This window comes from Anser brachyrhynchus (genome assembly GCF_964034855.1).
Source record: "Anser brachyrhynchus genome assembly, chromosome: 23".
Classification (NCBI taxonomy): Eukaryota; Metazoa; Chordata; class Aves; order Anseriformes; family Anatidae; genus Anser; species Anser brachyrhynchus.
Window position 1 is genome coordinate 2334276 of NC_137716.1, and position 19935 is coordinate 2354210.

The following is a 19935-nucleotide window of genomic DNA, read 5'->3' on the forward strand; positions in this document are numbered from 1 at the left end:
CCGTCGGGGCCGCTCGCCGCCGCCGCCGCCGCCGCCATGGCCCGGAGCCGCCGCCCGCCGCGCCGCGCCCCGCCGCCCGCCCGCCGCCCGCCGCCATGAGGCGCGGGGGCCCCGCCGCTCTCGCCGCCTGCCTCGCCGGGGCGCTCGCCGTGCTGGCGGGGCCGGGGCCGGGGCCGGGGAGCCCCCCGTGGGGCGGCCGGCGGCCCCCCCGCAGCTACGGCCACCTGGAGGGCGACGTGCGCTGCCGGCGGCTCTTCTCCGCCACCCGCTTCTTCCTGCGCATCGACGGCGGCGGCGGCGTGGAGGGGACGCGCTGGAGGGAGCGGCCGGGCAGTGAGTGGGGCGGGCGGGGAGGGGGGCCGGGGCCGGGGCCGGGGCCGGGGCCGCCCCCTCCTCGCCGGCTCCCGGGGCCGTGCCCCGACGGCCGAGGGACGCCGGGCTCTGGCTCTGCCCCCCCGCCTCCGGGCCGCGCGGCTCCAGCCCCCGTTTGCCGGCCCCGCGACGTCGAAGCGGGGCCGGGGGCCGCTCCTCGCTGGGGGTCCCTCGGCCCGGCCCCCCCCGGCCCCGAGGCGGGGCCGGAGCCAGGAGCCGCCGGGCGCCCCCGCGGTGCCAGGGGCGGGCGCTGCCGGGGCCGGGCAAAGGGCAGCGAGCGCGGCCGCGGGGGGGCTGCAGCCCGCGGGGGGCGGCGGGGGGGCGCCGGCCGGGGCGGCGGGGCCGGACCCCGCCGGGGGGGGAACCCGGGGCCGGCCGCGTCCCGGCGGGGCTGCGGGACCGGGCGGCTCCGCCAGCCGGGCGGCAGCCGCGGGTCGCGGTGCCCCGGGGGGGCGGCTGTAGGGCAGCTCCCTGCCCCCCCGGAGCCCCTCTCCCGGGGTCTGGCTGCCAGGGGGGCGCTGCCAGCCTCGCGCTCTGCCCCGGGGGCCCGCTGTCACTTTGTCGGCTCTGCCCGGTGCCAGGGGGGGCCTGGGGGGGCCTCATCCCTCCGGGTGGCCATCTCCCCCTCAGCAGAGCCGGCGGCGCGGCCCCCAGCCCCGCGTTTGGGCTTCTCCTGCTCCGGCAGGGGCTGGGGGGGTCCGACCGCTGCCCGTGGGAGCCCGCAGGGAGAAGGGCCGAGGAGGAAGAGGAGGAGGAGGAGGAGGAGGAGGAGGAGGAGGAGGGCTGGGGGGGCTCCGGGGAGCCGCTGGGCTCCGCACCCAGCAGCCGGGGGGGCAGCGGAGCAGGGGGGCGCGGAGCACCCCGCTGCCTGCGGGGAGGTCGCGGCTCCGTCACGGCTGGGGCTGCAGGAGGCGAAGGCCCCGGGGGGCGGCGCGGGTCCCCCCAAGGCTCTGGGAGTCCCCGGGGCTGCGAGGCCGGGACAGCGCCAGCGGCACGGAGCGGGCCAAGAGCGAGCGCCGAGCGTGGGGATGTGCCCGGGGACAGCCGCCGGGAGGGGACCCGCTGGGCACGGCCGGCAGCCCCCCCGCGGCACAGACGTGGCGCGATGCCCGAGTGCGCTGGGGGCTTGCGGCAGCCTCCCCACGGAGGGGCCTGCAGGGGCCTCGTGGGGGTTGGGCAGCGCGTCCTGGTGGGCGCCAAGAGGGCGAACATCGGGGGATCTCAGCACTGCTGCTGCGAGCTGGAGTTTGGGAGCAAGCAGGCAGGATCAGGCCTTCCCCTGGGGCCGGGGCTGGCGCTGCGTCTGCTCCACCCCGCAGCCCTCGGGGGCGGCCGTGGGCAGAGGCCGGCACGAGGGTCCCCACGCCAGCCGGGAGGCAGCAACGGTGCTGTCGGCCCCGGGGTCCTGCTTCGGACCCGTGGGGGCCGCTGGGGCCCCTCCAGATGACGGCACCGGGGGCTGCAGGGGATGTGGTGCCCATGGTGCCACTGCGGCAGGAGCCGGGAGCTGCCGAGCAGGAGGCAGCAGCGCGCCCTGGGCACGGGGTCCTGGTCCCCGTGACAAGGGAGGTGGGCGCCAGGCTGGCAGGGCCGGGGGCGCTGGGGGTCTCGTGCGGGGGGGTGCCCGGGCAGGGCGTCAGGGCGTGGGGAGGGAAGGCTGGTGAGGATGGGAGCAGCATCCTCTGCCCCACGTCCGGGGGGATGTCACCCACCCGGGGACCCCGCGCTCTGCCGGCGGCGGTGTGAGGAGCGCAGCCCAGCCCGGCCGGGTCGGGGGAACCCTCTCGTGGTGCCAGAAGCTGTCGGGAGTCCCATGCGGGCGCGCTGCCAGCACCCAGCGCCCCAACACGTTCCCTCGGCCGTGTGGCAATGGGGCCTGGCAGGTGGAGAGGCTCCAGGCTGTCGCACCGTGCTCGCTCTGGTTATCGCAGCCGCAGATAACCCGCGCCTGGGCTGGGCCGAGGCGCTGCTCCTCAGCCTCCCGGCAGCCACCGGACCAGCCCTGCCAGCGGCCGCTGTCCCCGGGCTCCCCCCTCCTCGCACCCCACGCCTGCCCCAGCCTCCTGGGCAGGGCTGGCCCAGACCCCGCTGGGGCCGAGGGCCTGGGAGCTGCCGCTGCCTCCCCAGGGTCCTGCCGGCCCCGCAGAGCTCGGCCCCGGGGTGCCCCGCGCCCCTCAGCCCCCTCACAGCCTGCGCGGAGCCGGGCGCCCTCCCGGGTACCCGCGGAGCGGGGCTGTGCCGGCCGGCCCCGCAGAGCGGTCCCCAGCAGAGCTGGAGGGGCGCTGGGAAGAGCAGCGTGGGGTTATTTTTAGAGGAGTAAAAGTCCTTTGTTATAAATAGCAGCAGCTCCAGACGGCGATAAACTGAGATGGATTTGCAGGCATTTGCTCAGCCCGTCCCCGCGGCTGCTGCTCGTTAATGGCTCTGCTGGGCCGGGACGCGCTGAACTGCACCGCTGGGGTCCTGGCTGGTGCTGGAGCCCCGTGCGGGGTGGCTGGGCTGAAAATCCCCCTCTTAGGTGTGCCCCCAAAGGTGCTGATCTCTCAGGAGCGCTCACGCTGTCCTAGTGCCACATCCAGCCCCGTCCACTCCCAGCGATGGCAGGATTGGTCCCATGGGGGTGATGCCGGCTCCACCGGTGCTCAGCACTCTGGGGTGGGGGGGACGACTCCCAAAAGACCCTGCCCAGAGGCTGCAGACGCCGCTCTGTGCGTGCCGTGAGCCAGCCAAAGCCTCTGTGCATCCTCCAGCCCCGTCCAGCCTCCGTGGGGCTCCCTGAGCAGAGCAGGACGGGGCCGGGCCGGCGGCCCTCGCTGGCCTGGAAGCAGAATCCCCAGAGTCTCCGTGGGTGCTCTGGGTGTTTCCACCATAAAATCCGCCTGGTCTGACCGCATGCCTTTCCCATTAGCGGCTCCGATGGGGATCTGCGGGCTGGGCGCACGCTCCTCTGCCTGGGCTGGAGCCGGGCCCGGCTGCGGGCTCAGTGCCTGGGTTCGCCCCCTCCGTTGAGCGTCCCCCTCTGTCTGTCCCGCGGCCCCCAGCCCCGATCCCCGTGTCTGTGCTGGTGCCAGCCAGGTGAGCGGCACCGGTGCCCACGGGGAGCACCGTCCCAGCCGCGCTCTGGTGCCCGCAGCCCCCCGCCCAGGCGCGGAGGCTTCGTGCATCCCTCCAGCACCATCCAGCCCCGCCGCCTCCACCCCCAGGCCCCCACCCGCCGTCACCCTGCACCCTTCGCCCCCCCCAGGGCCACGCTGGCCTCGGTGGGACGGGCGCTCTGGGAGCCGGGTCGGGTCCCCGGGGCACCGCAGCACGTTTTGGGCAGAGGCACAGCTGCCAACGCGGAGAGAATGAACGCGAGGTGGGCGCGGGTCGAAGGCTGACCGCTTGTTCCAGGCAAGCAGAGGCTTGGCTCGGTGTCGCTCCAGCGCAGCTCTGCTCCCGGGGGCAGCTGGCCCAAGGGAGGGCAGGAAGAAAGAGCAAACCCTCCCCAGATCTTGGCTTTCACCCTCCTGCTCCTGACTCAGGCTGCAGCCCTTGCTCCCCACCGTCCCTCTGTGGGGAAGGCATCCCTCCATCCCTCCATCCCTCCGTTCCTCCCTCCCTCCCTCTGTCCAGCCGGCCGGCGAGGCTCGGCGGTGCTGTCCCTCCCTGGTGGCACTTTGTGGGCACAGCCGTGGCGCTGGGGAAGGGCCCCTCGGGGAGGTCGCCCGTCTCACTGCGGCGCTTCGCTGTCCCGCAGGCATCGTCGAGATCCGGTCGGTGCGTGTCGGCGTCGTGGCCATCCGGGCGGTGCACACCGGCTTCTACCTGGCCATGAACAAGCAGGGGCGGCTCTACGGGTCGGTAGGTCGGGTGCTGCCGCCGGGGCCGGGGTCGGAGGCGCAGGGCAGAGCTGGAACGGGGGGGCCTGCACCCACCGGGGCCAGTGCCCGGGAGCGGGCTCCTGGTTTCCCATGCCCAGGATGCTCCCCGCAGGGGATGGTGCCCGCGGAGCCCCCCCTGCCCCTCGGGGAGCCCGGGCTCCTGCGCCTGCCCTGCTCTCGGGGCTCCAGCCCGTGCCGGAGCGGGGCGAGGACCCGGCGCTGCAGAGCGCAGCCCCCGCTCACCCCCTTCCCTCCCCTGCCAGAAGGAGTTCAGCCCCAACTGCAAGTTCACGGAGCGCATCGAGGAGAACGGCTACAACACCTACGCGTCGCTGCGCTGGCGGCACCGGGGCCGCCCCATGTTCCTCTCGCTCAATAGCAAGGGCAGGCCGCAGCGAGGGGGCCAGACGCGACGGCAGCACCTCTCCACCCACTTCCTCCCCATGCTCATCAGCTGAGCCCGGCTCCCAGACGGTCCTGTGGAAAAAAGGGAAAAATAGGGTTATTTTATATGTGTAAATATCTTTTTTTTTTTTTCTATTTATTGTTTTGTTTTTTAAATGCATGGTGGAGGATGGACACGGACATGAAAGCTCCAGAACAAAAGCCGTGCGGGGACGTGGCCGTGCGGGGACGCGGCCGTCCCCGGTGTCCCGTGGGGGCAGAGCCGCACGCCGGGGCTGGGGCACGCGCCCACCGCGGGCCGGGGCTGCCGACGTCTCCCCCCACCCCGAGCAGCCACCGCCAGCCCTGGGACGTCCCGGGGCTGCGTTCGTTTTGTGGCCAAGCACCCGTGGAAATTAAAGCTGTGTTTGTGGCACGCAAAGGAGCTGAGTCTTGGAGGTTTGGTGCCGGGGGTGGCTCCGTCGGGGTGGCCGCGGGCCCTTTCTGAGCGGCTGCAGCCCCGAGCAGCTGCCCTGGGGCGGCAGCCGCGGCCACCAGCGGCCTCCCTGCTCCTCGCCCACCCACGCCCTGCCTTGAGCGTGCGGGCGGAGGCGCACCCAGCCCAAAACCTCACCCGTAGGAAAAAAGAGCGATTGTTGTTCCAGTGACACAAAGGACGGAGCTGGAAAAAGCAGCTGAGGAAGGGGAGAGCCCCGCATCCCAGCCTTGCGCTGGGCGAAGGCGCTCGTGTGAGCGCGACCTCCTGCAGGAGCGCCACAGCTGCACCCGCGCCGAGCGGCCCCCCGCTGCCGCCCGGCCTCGGCGCTGCTCCGCGCCCTCCCGGCGGGCAGGGATGGAGCCAGGCGCCGGGGAGGAGGCGCCGAGCACAGGCACCTGCCCCGAGGGGAGCAGGGCCAGAAATAGCCCTGTGCCTCGCCTCCCGGCCAGGGCACGTTCCTGCGCCGCCCGCCGCACAGCGTGGTCACTTCGTCACGTCAACGTGCGAGCGGTGAGCGACGGCCCAGGCGAAAACCACCAAACTCGTTCCATTTCTCACCAAACCAGCTCCCGGAGTCGGTGGCAGGAGGGAACAGCCACCGCGGTAACTCCGTCGGGACCACGGGGGGCACCGGCCCCGGGCCAGCAGCCCCGAGCTGGGGCAGGCAGCAGGAGCCACAGCCCCCAGGTGTGCTTTGCTTCGCCCACCCGAAACCCACCCCGAGCATTTTACACGCGGGCACAAACCATACGCGGAGCTCCCAGGGGGCTGCAGGAGCGTCCCCTCCGCCCCGGGACCCTCCTGCCATTGCCACCCCGAGCCCAGGATCCCAGTGGCAGAAGCTCCTGGCTCAAGCTCTGGCACAGGACGAGCTTTTGACCCTGATATTCCAGTCCTGAGACAAACCCTCACCCCGGAGGCGGCCGCCCGCTGAGATGAAAGGTGCCCCTGAGCCCCTGAGCTGCCCCGGCTGAGCTGGCGAAGCCAACGCCAAAACCTTCCGGGACGGTCGCTCAGCGCCGGCCGCGTGCTGCCCTCCCCAGCAGGCTCGGCAAATCGCTCCCCGTGAGCGAAGATGGGACGTTTTCCCCAGCAAAGATGCCGTTTATTCCGAAATGGTTCAAGAAGTGCCAAAGGACGCCTTCCCCCTCCCGTGGGGAGGCACGTCCCTGCTTGGAAAGCTTGCAGCAGGGTGGGGAGCCCTTCCGGGGCCAGCGCCTTCCCCAGACACCCCCAGCCTGCTCACAGGGCACCACCCGTGTGTCCAAAGGCTGGAGAAGACGCAGGGAACCTCGGGGCCAGAGATGCTCAACCCTCCTGCCCCGGGCAGGGCCAGGTCAGCGGGGGCCCCGCAGAGCTCGGCTGCCTCCCGCCGGGTCGCCCCCAGCTCGCCCCGGCCCTGCCACCTCGCCCCAGCCCCCTGACAGCAGCAGGGCAGCACCCCGCCGGTGCCCGCGGGGCGTTCGGCTCCTCCTTCATTCCTCATCCCTCTTCCTGCCGCACCGCGGCCACATCCGAGCTCCTGCTCCTGAGTCACCGGAGACACAAACACTGCAAGAGCCACGGCCCAGCCCCAGGACAGCGAGGCCACCGGGTCACTGTGCCAGCGGAAAGCCGCAGGGCACCGCGGGGCGGGGGGCACCACGCAGGGCTGGGCAGCCCTCGGCAAAACCAACCCCAGGTCTTGCAGCGCCCATCCCAGCGACGTCTGGGCACAGCGGGAGGGTGCAGGGCCAGTGAAGCGGCTCCCCTGGGACCACGGGGGTGTGAGAACCAGGAGCACAGCCTTCTCAAGCCTCCTGGCACACGGAGCACACAACGCTTCCACAGACACCAGGGGCAGGGAGGCCGCCGACTGCTGCAGGGGCTGGAGGCGAAGAGAAGGCACCGGCCGACATCCCTGAAGCAGCCCAGCCGCATGCTGCCCGCTCGCTCCTCCAGCCGGCACCGCACGGCCGCGGGCAGCGAGGAGCCTGCCCCGCTTCCCTCCCCAGCCGTAGGCAGCAGCCAGCAGAGCAGGAACCTCACCCTGCGTGCCCCAGCACGGAGCCCTGCCCGTGATCTGGGCTTCTCGGAGCCGGCAGCGCCGTGGCTGCGGTCCCGGAGCAGAAGGAAACAGGAGGCCCCTGGGGAGAGCTCCGGGGGGAGCCAGGTTTTTGTCCCCTTTCCCACACCCCCAGCCCAGCGGAGCGCGGAGGCGCAGCAGGTAGGTCACTGCCCACGCCGCTCACCTTCTTCTCATTCTCCAGCCCCCAGCTGTGACAAACTGTGAAACACACCTGGATATTTGTCTCTCTCCTTTTTTAATCAGCTGTATTTTAAGGAACTTTGAAATACATTTTCCTCCACAATCTTGGTTTTCCTGTCTATTATTTGATCACAATGATATTTGTCTGGTCCTCACTCTGATGCGCACCCAGTCCTGGTGTCAACACAGTGGAAAAGTCCATCGAGCTGAGAGAAGGACTGCAACAGGGAGATGTAAAAAATACAAAAGGCCAGGCAAGGATGCTTTCAGCTGCAATCCTGCGGCAAGCCGCCCAGCGATCCACGGGCTGGCAATGCACGGAGGGGTGCTGGCCGCGTCGGAGCCTGGCGCCCGGAGCTCCCAGCACGCGCGCACTCGGCATGCGGGGAGGGCTTGGACAAGCCCGGCCTGCCCTTGGGTGAGACGGGAGGGCTCAGCACAGCAGTCTCCGGAGAGCTTACCCTGTAGTTTTCCTTAAATCATGCATAACATCTCGTTGAGCTGAAACGTCCATTTATTTAAACAGCAGTAATAATTTAAAATTATAAAAACCCTTTCAGTGTCGAGTATCAGAAGGGCAAGGTTATAAAGAAAAATAAATGGGACTCGAGCCGGGGAAAGGGAAGGGTAATGGGATCTATTTCAAGAGTTCGTTTTTTCAGTGACAACTATTGCCCTCCCCAGCTGGAGATCCTGGGAGGGAGGCAGTGTCGTTACGCTTTCGTTTTAAAGATTTCAAACTCCAAAGCAGAAGAGATAGTATCCAAGGGGAGGAGGAGGAGCAAAAGAAAGAAAGAAAGAAATCTCAAATTCAAAATCTGACAAACAACCTTTCCATTCAGAATTGCAACCGCTAGCTCAGCACCTTGGGTTTCCATCTGTGGGGCACAGCAGCCTTTCACTGCAACGGTTTTAAGTCCACGCGGCAAATGGATGCATTTTATTACTAGACAGAGCTCCTCCCCCCCATCACAGAACTCGAGGCTTCTCATCTCTGAAGGACCCAGAGTCTCCGCGTCTTCAGAACTCAAAAGGGAATTCTGGGGGTGCAGCTTCCCCCTCGCTACCCTCCCCTTGCTCTGCTCTGGAAGCCCCTTTTGTTGCTTACGTTGGCTGGGGAGGGAGGAAGGACAATGGACAGGGCCCCAGGGACAGAGGTATGGATTAAGATTCATGAGTTGTTCGATGAGTTTTCGTTACTTGGTGAGCTGGAGGAAGAGGAGGAGGAGGAGGAGGAGAAGTTCATTCCTGTGAGTCCTGGGGGGTTTGTGGCAGTGTTTTGTCCGCTTAAGCTTTTCCGGCACACGGGACACGTGTCATGCTTCGGAGAGCAGACAAAAAACAAGAAATATGGAAAACATGGTTAGAAACACGATACAGGAGCAGCACTCGAGGAAAGGGCTAGGATGACACTTCTTCCTCTGATGAAAGGCTGCTTAGGCCTCATCACGGAGGTGTGGAAATATGTACAGAGGAGAACTGTACCACCAGAAAACCCCCAATTGCTACAAAACCCGCGAGATCCACGCAGAATGCACTAACCTGTTCCAGCCAAGGGACTATACAGCTGTTGTGGAATAGGTGATTGCAAGGTAACTGTCGGACGTTTTCCCCAACTGTATAGTCTTCTTTACACACGGGACACTCTAACCCAGAATCTGTGTCACAAGGGAAAGCAAAACACGGCTAAGCAATAAAGGAGAGAAGACAATCGAAGCACCCCTTCAGGACCCCAACACCCTCTCCCTTCCCCCCCATTTAGCTCTTGTGCTTCTGCCCCCACTGCTGCTTCATCCCGGGAGGGGAAACTTGTCGCTTTGCAGGCCCCACCACCACCACTCCACCTTCCGCTGCCCCGGGTTTGCTGCACTGTTCCCTTCTTCAGCCTACTACGTACAAACCATATTTAATGAGCAGATGCGCGTACATGGGCACATACTCGTACCAAAGCCTCTGGTGCTCGACTTGTGCCTGCCCGACTGACAAATGAGCTCTCACCCAGCACGCCTGGCAGAGCTGGCAGCACACGCCAGCACAGAGCTGCAGCCCGGCCCCGCAGTGCGCACGTGCTTGCTCATCTCTGTCTGCGCTCAACTTTTCAGAATAGACAGTTCCCCTCCCCAGGGCAAATCCATCCAGTCTACGCTGCTCTTTACTTTGTGTGAGTAGAGCAGAGCAATATTTCAGCTTTCGCCCCTCTTTGAAACGTTTTAGACCTTGAAGGTACTGGCAGACAAAATTAAAATCACAAGAAAGCGTTGAACAGAATTTTCACAGACCTCTTTGCGAGCAGTTCCCCGGAGGAGACATACACACCTACGTGTTCCTGCGAGATCTGTATGGTGGGGAGGGCCTGGATCTTTTCTTTGTCTGCTGGCGGCGGTCCAGTGTTTTCAAACTGATTTAGTAACTGAAAAAACAATAGGCCACACAAGGCAGAAAGATGTGAGCTCAGCACCACACAGAATCTGCCCATTTACCAAACGAAGGCACTTGAACCCAGCACCCCCTGCACTGTGGGCCTTGCTTCCCACGCCTGCACCTCCAGTGGTTGCTCCCCTGCATCACAACGGGTGCTGACAATTTCGCAGCGCTGCCCAAGAGGAGTGCAGACCCCATGACAGCGCCGGTTTTACCTGTGTAATAATTGCATCCAAGCCATTAGCACCCCAGGCGTAGTCCATTGGATTTGAATGCAAGACTCCCCTTTAAGAATAAGAACAGCAGTTAAATTCGGGTGGGAGTATGAACAGTGTCAGAAAGAAGAGTTCATCTTTAACTCACCAGGGACCAAGTCCTAGGTTTGGTATTGTTGTTGGTGCAATAATACCATTGACCAGCTGCTGAATGATCCTGAAAGACAAGAAAACCAGGATTAAAAAAATAATTCACGTCTGCCAGGTCCCAGCCCGGAAACCTGACACGGCAAGAGTAGCTGAATACTGCCGCGTCATCAGAGGGACTAGAAGGCAGAATTAAATACCCTGTAGTAACTGCAACTGCATCTTACAAACGGACGCCTGCGAAAGGCGGTCACAGCAGACAGCTGTGCCAAGAGCAGGCTCCCAGGGACTGTTCCTCAAACCGAGGAGTGAAAGACGCAGGCTGACTCGCAGCAGACTCCCCAGTGAGAAGGAGCAGGGCTTCCTCCCCAGGACCCTCGGCAGCCGCTCACCCTTCCAGCGTGGGAACGCCCTCGTGCCTGCCAGCGGCACGCCGTGCGGCGAGGCGAGCCCGCGGCTGCCTTGCACCGTATCGATGCCGGGACTGGTGCTCTCGCTCCCTCCGGTTCTCAGAGTCCCGGTTGTCTTCCGACTGCACGTTGGACCCGAACGGAATCTCAAAGCCGTCATCGAAGATCCCGAAGGCAAACTGGCCGTAGCCCTGCGGCAAGGTGAATAAGTGCTGATCCACGTTCTGGGGAGGAGAGAATTCGGGAGCAGATTGTAACGGGAACAGGAACAGCTCAGCTTTCACTGCTGGCGTCTCCTCGGCCTCCCAACAAAGACCAGTCTCTTCGGATCGGCTCACGAGCCTCAGCTGATACAGGTGCTCAGCGCACACTCAGAAGTGGCTTAGTGAAGAACAGACACAGACTGAAACTACACAGAATGGCTTGGTTTGGAAGGGACCTTAAATCATCTAATTCCACCCCCCGTGCCACAGGCAGGGGCACCCACCTCTAGACAACTCCATAGGAACCCAAGAAATAAAGACAGCTCCCCTGCGTGTAACTGCTGTCTTTTAAGCCGAGGCTACCGCATAGCAACACACCCAGACAGCTCTCCAGATCCCAGCTTAGCCCCCTCACGGCGAGAATAAGCTACAAGGGATGGTCCTATTAAAAACGCACAGCAAAATGCTACACGCAGAGATTGCGGCAGCAGCATGGGGATGCCACTAATACCTCCTCTCCCAGGCTTTATCACAATCCAGGGAACATTTAAACAATACGCTAACGGAGAAGTGCTTCAATTCGGCGGCAAGAGAACTTCTGAAGAGACAGGAAGGACTTACCTCAAAAGGATGCCTGCTCTGGTCACTGGTTGACGTAGAGGAGCTGGTCTCATTGTCAGTGTTCCTGAGAAGAACGAAGGGTGCTGGTAAGCATCAGAAGGGTGCTGTGCAAAGATCTTCCCAGCAGAGGGGATCAAGGGACATGAGTTTGACGTGCTGAGCAGAGGCAGAGCGGCTCAGTACACAGGAAGCGAGCCAGAGCTGAAAGGGACCTCAGAGGCCCGTTCCCCTGCCCGTCCGCTCCGTGGCAGGAGAGGTTCCATCCCAGACAGGAACCAGCCTGCCTCAGGTGCTCGTCTCCTAGCTGTCCCTATCAGTTTTCATTTTCCCCCCATGCAGCCCTCAGTTCCTCGTGTCTTTATCTCTCTCCCAACACTTTCAGATTCTGATTTTGTGAAGCCACAGAGAAGCCACGACGTCAAGCAAGGATTCCCTGCACAACCCACCTCAAACAAGCCAGCTAATCCTCTGGGGCACCAGGAAGAGAAGACTTAAGGTACAACCCCGACCCCTACGACCCAAACATGCTTAAGTCTAATCTCGAATCAAAGGAACTTCTCTGCTGCAGCAGCATGTAACCAAAGGGGACAGGCTAGCAGGAAAACTCTTAATGCCATTAGGCTTCTGCTTCTGGAGAGCTGCAGGAATATTTGCTGCTCGGCGTCCAGGTCTACATTTTGACATTACAGGTAACAAAGAACTAAGGTTCGGAGATTAAGAGCCTCTCCCCAAGGTCACAGCAAACGACCAGCACAGGTAGGGTTTGCCAGGACTGATTTTCCACCTCTCAGGTTGGCGTAGTCAAACAAAAGGTCACCCTGTCAGCGCAGAACCCTCCGCTGGCGACGAGCTGCTCTCCCCCAGCTCTAAGAGCAGTCGGGAGGCAGCAAGACGCGTCTGACACGCGCCCCGGGCAGCGCAGCGCAGCGAGCCCTCGCACTGAGCGCGTGCCAGGCTGGCTGCATGCTGCCCAGCCCGTGCTGCTCCCGGCTGAGGTCCAGCCAGCGCCTGAGACACGAGGACATTTCTGCCGCCCTCGCCCATTCTGACACTGCCAGGGAGCAGTCCCGCTGCAGAGTCAGCGGCAAGACACGTGAACGCAGATCTCAGCTGCCTCGGTGCAGAGTCCAAAGTCTTAGCCAAAACACAGAGCCACTGGTGCTTTAAACTGGGTTACACGCGCTCTCCCTTCTGCAGGTGGCTGAAGTCTCCTCTGGGATGGTTAGAGCAGAACGGTTCAGCAGGAAGGGACCTTCGGAGATCGCCTAGTCCAACTGCCCGGCCGCTTCGGGGCCAACCAAACGCTAAAGCACACGAGGGCATCGTCCAAATGCCTCTCGAGCTCTGACAGGCACGGGGCCACCAAGCACCTCTCCAGGAAGCCCGTTCCGGCGTCGGCCCCCCCTCGCAGTACAGAAATGTTTCCTAACGTCCAGTCCGACCCTCCCCTGCGCAGCTTTGTGCCCTTCCTGCCACTCTCAGTGAGCGGGGAGCAAAGACCGGCGCCTCCCCTGCTCAGGAAGCTGCAGAGAGCAACGAGGTCGCCTCTGGGCCTCCTTTTCGCATGTGCCCCAAGGAAAGCCTCTCTAGCGCTTTGTCTTCTTGTTCTAAATCAACACATTCGCCCCCAACCTCTGCCAGCACTGACACTCGGCACCGGCTAATTTGCCTACACAAATTATGTACTACACACCCCCGGTGACAGGCCACAAACTGGCCAGAAGAAAAAAAGCGTAGTGACATTGCCTTTTACCTAGGAAGAGGAAAAGCACAAAACAGGTTGGGATCACCCTCGCAAAAGCCTTTGGGAGCAGCGCGTTACCTTGGCTCTTCAGGAAGTTCTTCAATGAACCCAGATTCGCACCGTGGGCAGATGTAGTCCTGCGGGAGAAGAAGCAGAGTGAGAAAAGCGAGTGGTTAAAGAGCCACAAGGAGCGCCCGCAGCGCGGTGGGACGGAAGAGGAGAGCCCTGCAGCCCACGGTCCCAGCCCCACGCCACGATCAGAGCGCGTGCGACAGCCCCCAGGGAGCCAGGCAGCTTCCCCGGCAGCTGCGACGCCTTCAGCGGCACGTTCCTCGTGGATCAGAGCCAGCGAGACGTGCCATATTCCAACGCCACGGCGACATGGGCAGAAGCGTTCACTTCTGCTGCACGAGCGGCCAGACCAAGCAGGCAGCCAGCCTTGAATTCAGGAAACCTCTTCGATCAGTCTCACAGCAGAGCGTAAAGAGATCGATACCCCGCGTTGTACCTGCTACAAAGGGAATTCTGCCCTGACGAAGATAATTCGGGGAATAACTCGGCACAGACAGCAGAGTTCCTCTCACCATCTGGCTGTGTACTACTGTAGCCAGCCTCAAATCCCATTTCACTTTATTTTAAGGGTAAAAACGGTTTGCCCAGCCAGCACAGACAGACCAGTTACTGTACAAAACACGTTAGCAAGTCTGTCACCAACACTGCTCAGCACAGACAGCAAGCAGGGCTTGCAGAGCCAAAAAGCCGCACAAACCACTGCTGTCTGCCTTCACCAGGCTCACGAGGCGAATTGCTAAGCCTGACCCCGTTTGGGACTCGGGTTTAGAAAAGATTTGGGTGACAGCGCTGGGCCCACAGCGTACACAAAACGTTAGGGAACGTCCCATGCGGTGCTGGCTGAAGTGAAAGCAAAACCTCCGGCATTCCCAGAAGGGGAACTCAGCGCCGGGCTCCAAACAGCCGCGGGCTTTGTGGGCATTCCCCCACGTCCCCAGGAGGCCGAACTGTCCTCACGAGAGGCCAAGGAGGGAGCTGCACCGCGGGCTGATTGCAGTGACATCCTCACTTGGGAAGGGCTGAAGGAAAGCCGTGACTGACGTCCTCGGGGGCTCCCAGCACTCGAGCGGCATTCTGCGAGGCACAAGGCCCCAGCCTCACACTCCCACGCTCAGCGCTCGTCGCAGGGAGCCACTGCCACCCTTGTGGCTTAGCCCTGAGGAGCGACTGTGCCGGAATAACCAGCCTGTGTACGCAGGAGCAGGACTCCCTGAGCTCCCTACGCGTCCCCCCCAGCGCTGGGGGTCAGCAAGGAACCGACTCACACCTCACGGCCACGCTGCCGCAGCAAGGAGCCCAGAGCACTTCGGACCACGGAAGGAAATCCCCCCCGCTCAGCACGAGGCAATCAGCGCGCCGGGGGAGCGGCACCGCCACGGCACCGCTGAGTCACCGGAGGAAGCCCCAGGTCCTGTCCCTGCGCCCGGCCTCGCCACACCTACGGCAGAGCTGCCGCGGGCACGCAGCCCCGCGAAACCTGGCGCGAGGGACAGGACGGGACCGGAGCCCTGGGTGGCAGGGCCAGCCTCGGCACGGAGAGGTTCAGGACCTGCTGAGACCAACGCTAGCCCCGTTTACCCCTCTAGGTTCGAACTGAGGTGAGTCCCGGCACAAAGCTGGTGGATTCCCAGAGAGGGGAGAGGAGGCAGAGGAGGCGAGTCCCACGGCGCGGCCCGATAAGACATCTGCCATCGCGCCTCAGGCGCTGCGGGAGGACCCGATAAGGGCGCGCAGAAGGCGGCAGCGCCAGCGCTCCCCTCGGAGCCGCTCCCGCCTGCCCGGCGAGATAAGGAGGCGGCAGGCACCCAGCAGCTGCAAGGCCTCCGGAGAGACCTGCAGGGGCTGCGCCTCCCTCTTCCGGGCAGAGCCCTTCAGGTTGGCGATTGTGAAACCGCCAGATGTACAGAATTTACACAACACCTGATTTCAGCAACGTTTCTGCACCATCCAAAGTCTTCCCTGAGCTGCCACCAGCACACAGGGACCCCCGTGCGGGTCGCAGGAGCTCAGAGCAACCACCTCTGCCTTGGAAACAAGCCCTTTCTCTTTTACTTCTCACCAGCACGTCGCCGGGATGAATTATTGCACTGGGCACGCCTGAGAGAAGGCAGAAGCCGGCAATTCGCTCCTCTCGCCTCTCTTACTGACGGGAGCTGCGCTCTGCCCCCCTCTCCCCCCTCAGACCCAACTCCCAGCGCCGAGATCAGCGAATTCCTCGGCAGCCGGAGGAGCGCGAGCGCCAGCGGTGCCGTTCCTCGGCCGCCTCCGCCGCTCGCTCTGCGGTCGGGAGGTGAAACCAAGCGAACTCGGATCCCGCGGCGAGCTGACTCCCCGCTGCCTGGGCCTGCGCCAACACCAGGAGCCGCCTGCTCCCCGCCACGCTCCGCGGCTGCCGGGCCTGCTCCGCGGGCACGGGCCCAGCGCCGGGCGGCCGAACGGGGACGGGCGGCCGGACGCCGCCCGCAGCTCCGGCAGGAGCGGGCCCTGCTCCGCCTCACCCGGGTCTCACCCGGGTCGCTCCCCGCCGGGCCTCCCCCCCCCCCCGCCGGGCCGCACCGCGCAGCGCCGGCCCCGCACGGCCACAGCCCCCGGGGGCCGCGGGGCCCCGCGCACAGCCCGGCCCACCCCCCGCCGAGCGGGGCCGCCCGGGCCCGGTCACGGAGGGAGGCACCCGGGCGGGTCTCGCGTCCCAGCGGAGCCCCCCCCGGCCCCCGAACCGCTCCCGGCGCGGCGCCACGAGCCGGGGCAGGCGGGCACCGGCCGGGCCGCGGGGACGCCCCCAGGGCCTCATCACGCGCACAGGGAGCCGCGGCGGCGCCGTGACAGCAGCGGCGGGACCCGGCCGCGCTCCCCCCGGCAGCGGCGCCCCGAGACCCCGGCGGAGCGCCCGGAGCCGCCCCGGGGGCAGCAGCGCCCAGGGCCCGGCCCGGCCCGGCCCGCACCGGGGCCGCGCAGCCGCCGCCTCCCGGCCGCCCCCGGCCGCCCCCCGCCCCGGCCCGGCCCCAGCCCCAGCCCCGGTCCCGGCCCCGCTCACGGGCAGGCGCGGGGCGATCTCGGCCGCGCAGCAGTGGCAGAAGAAGCGGCCGGGCTGCGGGGACGCCTCCGCCATCTTCCCACCCCCCCGCGCCGCCCCGCCCCGCCCCGCCCCGCCCCGCCCGGCGACGCGCGGCCGAGGGGACGGCGGCCGGGAGGGGACAAAAAGGGGCGGGGGGGAACGCGGGACGGAAGGGGCGGGGCCGGGGGCCGGGGCCGGGGCCGGGGCCGGGGCGGGGGCCGGGGGCCGGGGGCCGGGGGCCGGGGGCCGGGGGCCGGGGGCCGGGGGCCGGGGGCCGGGGGCCGGCCCCGGTCTCGGTCCCATCCCGTCCCCGTCCCCCCCCCGTCCCCGTGCCGTCCCCGTGCATTTTCCCCTTCCCCCCCCGGCCCTGCCCGGTCTCAGAACCGCCGTGACCCCGGCCCCGAGCCCCGCTCCCCAAAAAACACCCGGCGGGGGCGGGGGGGGTTCCGGCCGCCCCCCCCCGCTCACACACCGCCCCCCCCGCACCGCCCCACGCGCGTGCACGAGCGGCGGCGCCGCGCGCCCGGCCGCAGCCCCCGGCGGCAGCCGGCAGGTGGCTCCCGGGGCCGGGGCCGGGGCGGACACCGGGGGGCTCCCGGCGGCACCGAGCCCGGCCGGGGCTTCGCTGCCGCCGGGGGGGGGCGCGGCGGCGGGGCGGGAGCGGCGGCGGGGGTGCGGGACGGGATGTGGGACGGGGATGCGGGGCTCTGCAGGCAAGCCCCGCGGCCGCCCCCCACGCATCGCCGGTGGGGAAGCGCCCACCCAGGCCGGGGACACGGGACCCTTCCTCCCGGCCCCGTTTCCCGGCCGCGGCACAAGCCGCCACCCGCGCGAACGGGTGAGTGGGTGCCGGGTGCCCGTGGGCCGGGGCGGCGGGACCTGGCTCCCCTGACCTCGTCCCTCTGGAATTCCCTGACGCAGGAGCTGCGGAAGCCGAACGTGGCGGCGCGTGCTGGGACAGGGCGGCAGCGGCCGTTCCTGCACGTGGAGGCAGCCGCCCCGGCCCCTCGGCCTCGCAGCAGGCAGGGGGAGCCCCCCCCCGGCTCCCTCGCAGGGCCTGGGCATCACCCCTGGGCTGGGGGGGTCCGGGCAGGCAGCGAGCACCGTGCCAGGGCTGGGGCCGTGCCCCCCGCTCGCTGCGCCCACCCTCCCGACCCGCAGCCCCTGCCCTGGGGCCGCATCGAGCTCCCCCCCGAGAGCCTCGCCGGGGCTGGAGGCAGCCCTGGCCCCAGGAGGCCGACGCACACCTGGGGAGGGGTGCCCGGGGTGGGCGCACCCCAGGGATGAGGTTTCCGGACCCGGCCGTGCCCCCTGCCCCACTGCCCCGAGGGAGCCTGGTTCTGGTCGGAAGCAAATTTGAGTCACCCTGCGAAGCCAGCGGCTGGGGCGATTTTCCCACGGTGCTGCAGAAGGCAGCAAACTGCACCCTCTCGAGAGAGGCCTGACGAAGGGGTGACACCTCCCGAATTAGCACCGATTCATCGTTAGACAGAGCCTGCTCCCCAGGCAGGCAGAGCAGCCTCCCCGCTCAGGGAGAGAGGGAGGGTTTGGGCCGAGGGCAGGGGAAAACACCACGGGGCCGTTGTTGTCTGAGGGGACGGGATGGGCTGGAAGGCGCCTGGGGTACCCTGCAGTGGCGGGGGGACGCGTGCCCCTCTGTGATCCCAGCCCGGGGATTTGGCTTCACGGGAACCTGTGCGTGCATCGGCCCCGCAGCGAGACCTGTGGGCGCTGGGGAGCGGGGGCGCACGGCGTGGGGCTGGCGGCCTCCCCTGCTAGCGGGGGGTCAGCACGGGGCCTGGCAGGAGCCGCAGCCTGGGCGTCGCGGGAAAGGCAAAGAGAACGGTGCTGCTCCCAGCGTCGGAGCAGGAGGAGGAGGAGGAGGAGGCGGAGGAGGGCTGGCGTTCACATGGGAGCCGGCCCAGGCAGCGGTGCCCTGTGCCCAGGCCCGCGGTGCCCGCCGGCCCCGGGGCAGGGAGCGTTCCCGCAGCCGGTGCGGATGTGGCGGCGCGGTCCCAGGGCGCCCGGCGGGGTTAGGCAGGGCCGGGGCCACCCGCTGCCACTCGCAGCGCCCGGCCGTGGGTGTTGGCGATGAGCTCACCTCCCGAGACGTTACTTAATGCCGGCGGTGCCACCGTGCCAGGCGCTGGTGGGGGGCGGCCACAGGCTCCAGCTCCGGCTCGGCACAGGCCTGTGCGTGCGCGTGCATGTGTCCGTGTGCACGTGTGCGTGTGCTCACACCGGGCTGGGCTGGGCAGGACCCGCTGCAGCACACGGCCGGGCTCGCCCATGGCACCGTGCCGGTGGCACCGGGGTCCAGCGCCCATTGCACCGAGGTGGTCGGTGGGCAGAGGAGCCCCAGCGCCGGGGCTGCCCCGTGTGAGCGTGCCCCGCAGAGAGGAACAACTTCTGGACAAATCCTTCTGACTGCAGGATTTGCTGACACGAGATCTGCAGTGCTTAGATAAATCCCAGACATGCAGATGTTCCGCACAGACATCGCGCTGCACAGACGTGTTCCCCGTGGCACTCCCTCTCCGCCTGCACCACGCTCCCGGTGCTCTGCAGAAGCCGGGGGTCTCCTGCCCGTGGCGTTTCCCAATGCTGAGCATGGGGGGGCTGGACGAGGACGCTTGGAAGAGGCCTGGGCTCCCTCTCCAGCCCCCACGCTCCTGCCTCCCAAGGAAGGGCAGGCAGAGCGAGCGCTCCCAGCAGATCCCGGGTGACTTTGGGCTCGGTTCCATCTCTGCTACCACCTCCCCCGTGACGTGGGCAGGTCATTTGCTAAAACGCCTTGGCCTCTGGGCCCTGTCTTCTTAAATAAAGCGGTTGCTGGAACAAAATCCCCGCTGCCTGGCTCTCCTCGCCCAGGCGTGTCGGGCCGGGGACCGGGGGCAGCTCCGGGCACGGGCCCCATCCTGCGCCCTGCCCCGGGTCCTGGAGAGCGCTCGCTCCCCGCTGCCTTCCCCGCGCCCTGCCTGCCGAGGGAGAATAACTGGTGCAGCTGGTCTCCCTGCTCCCCTCCACCCAGATTATATATAATTGCCTATTTTAATTAATAAATTGGAGGCCACTCAAAGGAAAGCGGCGAGATTTGTTACCAACACTGCAGGGATTGTCTGCCAGCCCCGAACCAGTCATGTCACGGCGGATTTGAATCGGCCTCCCTTTGAATTCGCTCGCAGACAGATCAGACGATTTGCATCCCCCACCTCGCCCTCCCCAGCCTTCCGCCCCGCAGGTCTGGATCCCGCCCCGGCAGCGTCTGGCAGCGCCTGCAGAGGGGCTGAGCCCGGTGCTCAGCACCACCGCAGCTCGGCCGTCCCTGTGCCGGGACGGGCCAGGGGCCGGCGGGTGCTGGCTCCCTGCCGGCTCCCCACGCAGCCCCCGGCCTCCCCGGCCCGGCCTCCAGCAGCACCCGGGGGCCGCGCGCCCGGTGCGGAGCGGCGGCGGCCGGCAGTGCCCGCGCAGGAGCCCACCTGCCTCCGGGAGCTCTGCGAGCCCGGGGGAAAGTTCTGGGTCTCAGGGGACTGCTTTTGGGCTCCACCAAAAATTTCCCTTTTTCTTCTTCTTTTTTTTTCTTTCTTTTTGGATTCTTTGCTTTTCTTTTCCTACGCTTAATTTAAACCATTGTTTTTCAAGGGAAATTTTAATGTGAAAAACATGTTTTTCTACTTACTG

General features: G+C 66.3%; 2 protein-coding genes across 3 annotated transcripts; one reads left to right on the plus strand and one right to left on the minus strand.

The window, feature by feature from the left end:
• The first annotated feature begins 77 nt into the window (after positions 1-77).
• On the plus strand, positions 78-8607 carry FGF22 (fibroblast growth factor 22). 2 transcript variants are annotated; one of them, XM_080565795.1, is made up of 3 exons: positions 78-333; positions 4112-4215; positions 4502-8607. In XM_080565795.1, the coding sequence occupies exons 1-3, from the start codon at positions 96-98 to the stop codon at positions 4691-4693; spliced, it is 534 nt and encodes a 177-aa protein (XP_080421921.1). In that variant the 5' UTR covers positions 78-95; the 3' UTR covers positions 4694-8607. The 2 variants fall into 2 exon arrangements, with proteins under 2 accessions (XP_080421921.1, XP_080421920.1); XM_080565794.1 differs by having other exon boundaries at positions 81-333; positions 4499-8607.
• RNF126 (ring finger protein 126) lies at positions 7405-16366 on the minus strand. The gene is made up of 9 exons (XM_080565792.1): positions 16234-16366; positions 13206-13264; positions 11384-11447; positions 10542-10783; positions 10151-10219; positions 10003-10072; positions 9683-9776; positions 8909-9024; positions 7405-8687 (listed from the first exon to the last, which is right to left on the minus strand). The coding sequence occupies exons 1-9, from the start codon at positions 16306-16308 to the stop codon at positions 8538-8540; spliced, it is 939 nt and encodes a 312-aa protein (XP_080421918.1). The 5' UTR covers positions 16309-16366; the 3' UTR covers positions 7405-8537.
• Positions 16367-19935: the final 3569 nt, after the last annotated feature.

Excerpts from the sequence above, each read along its gene's own strand:
- FGF22 (XM_080565794.1), top strand. The coding sequence starts at position 96 with ATGAGGCGCGGGGGCCCCGCCGCTCTCGCCGCCTGCCTCGCCGGGGCG. Across the intron at positions 334-4,111 it reads CTGGAGGGAGCGGCCGGGCA|GCATCGTCGAGATCCGGTCG; the intron begins GTGAGTGGGGCG and ends GCTGTCCCGCAG. Across the intron at positions 4,216-4,498 it reads AGGGGCGGCTCTACGGGTCG|AAGGAGTTCAGCCCCAACTG; the intron begins GTAGGTCGGGTG and ends CTCCCCTGCCAG.
- RNF126 (XM_080565792.1), bottom strand. The coding sequence starts at position 16,308 with ATGGCGGAGGCGTCCCCGCAGCCCGGCCGCTTCTTCTGCCACTGCTGC. Across the intron at positions 13,265-16,233 it reads AGATCGCCCCGCGCCTGCCC|GACTACATCTGCCCACGGTG; the intron begins GTGAGCGGGGCC and ends CTTCTCCCGCAG. Across the intron at positions 10,220-10,541 it reads GGCGTTCCCACGCTGGAAGG|GATCATTCAGCAGCTGGTCA; the intron begins GTGAGCGGCTGC and ends CTTGTCTTTCAG.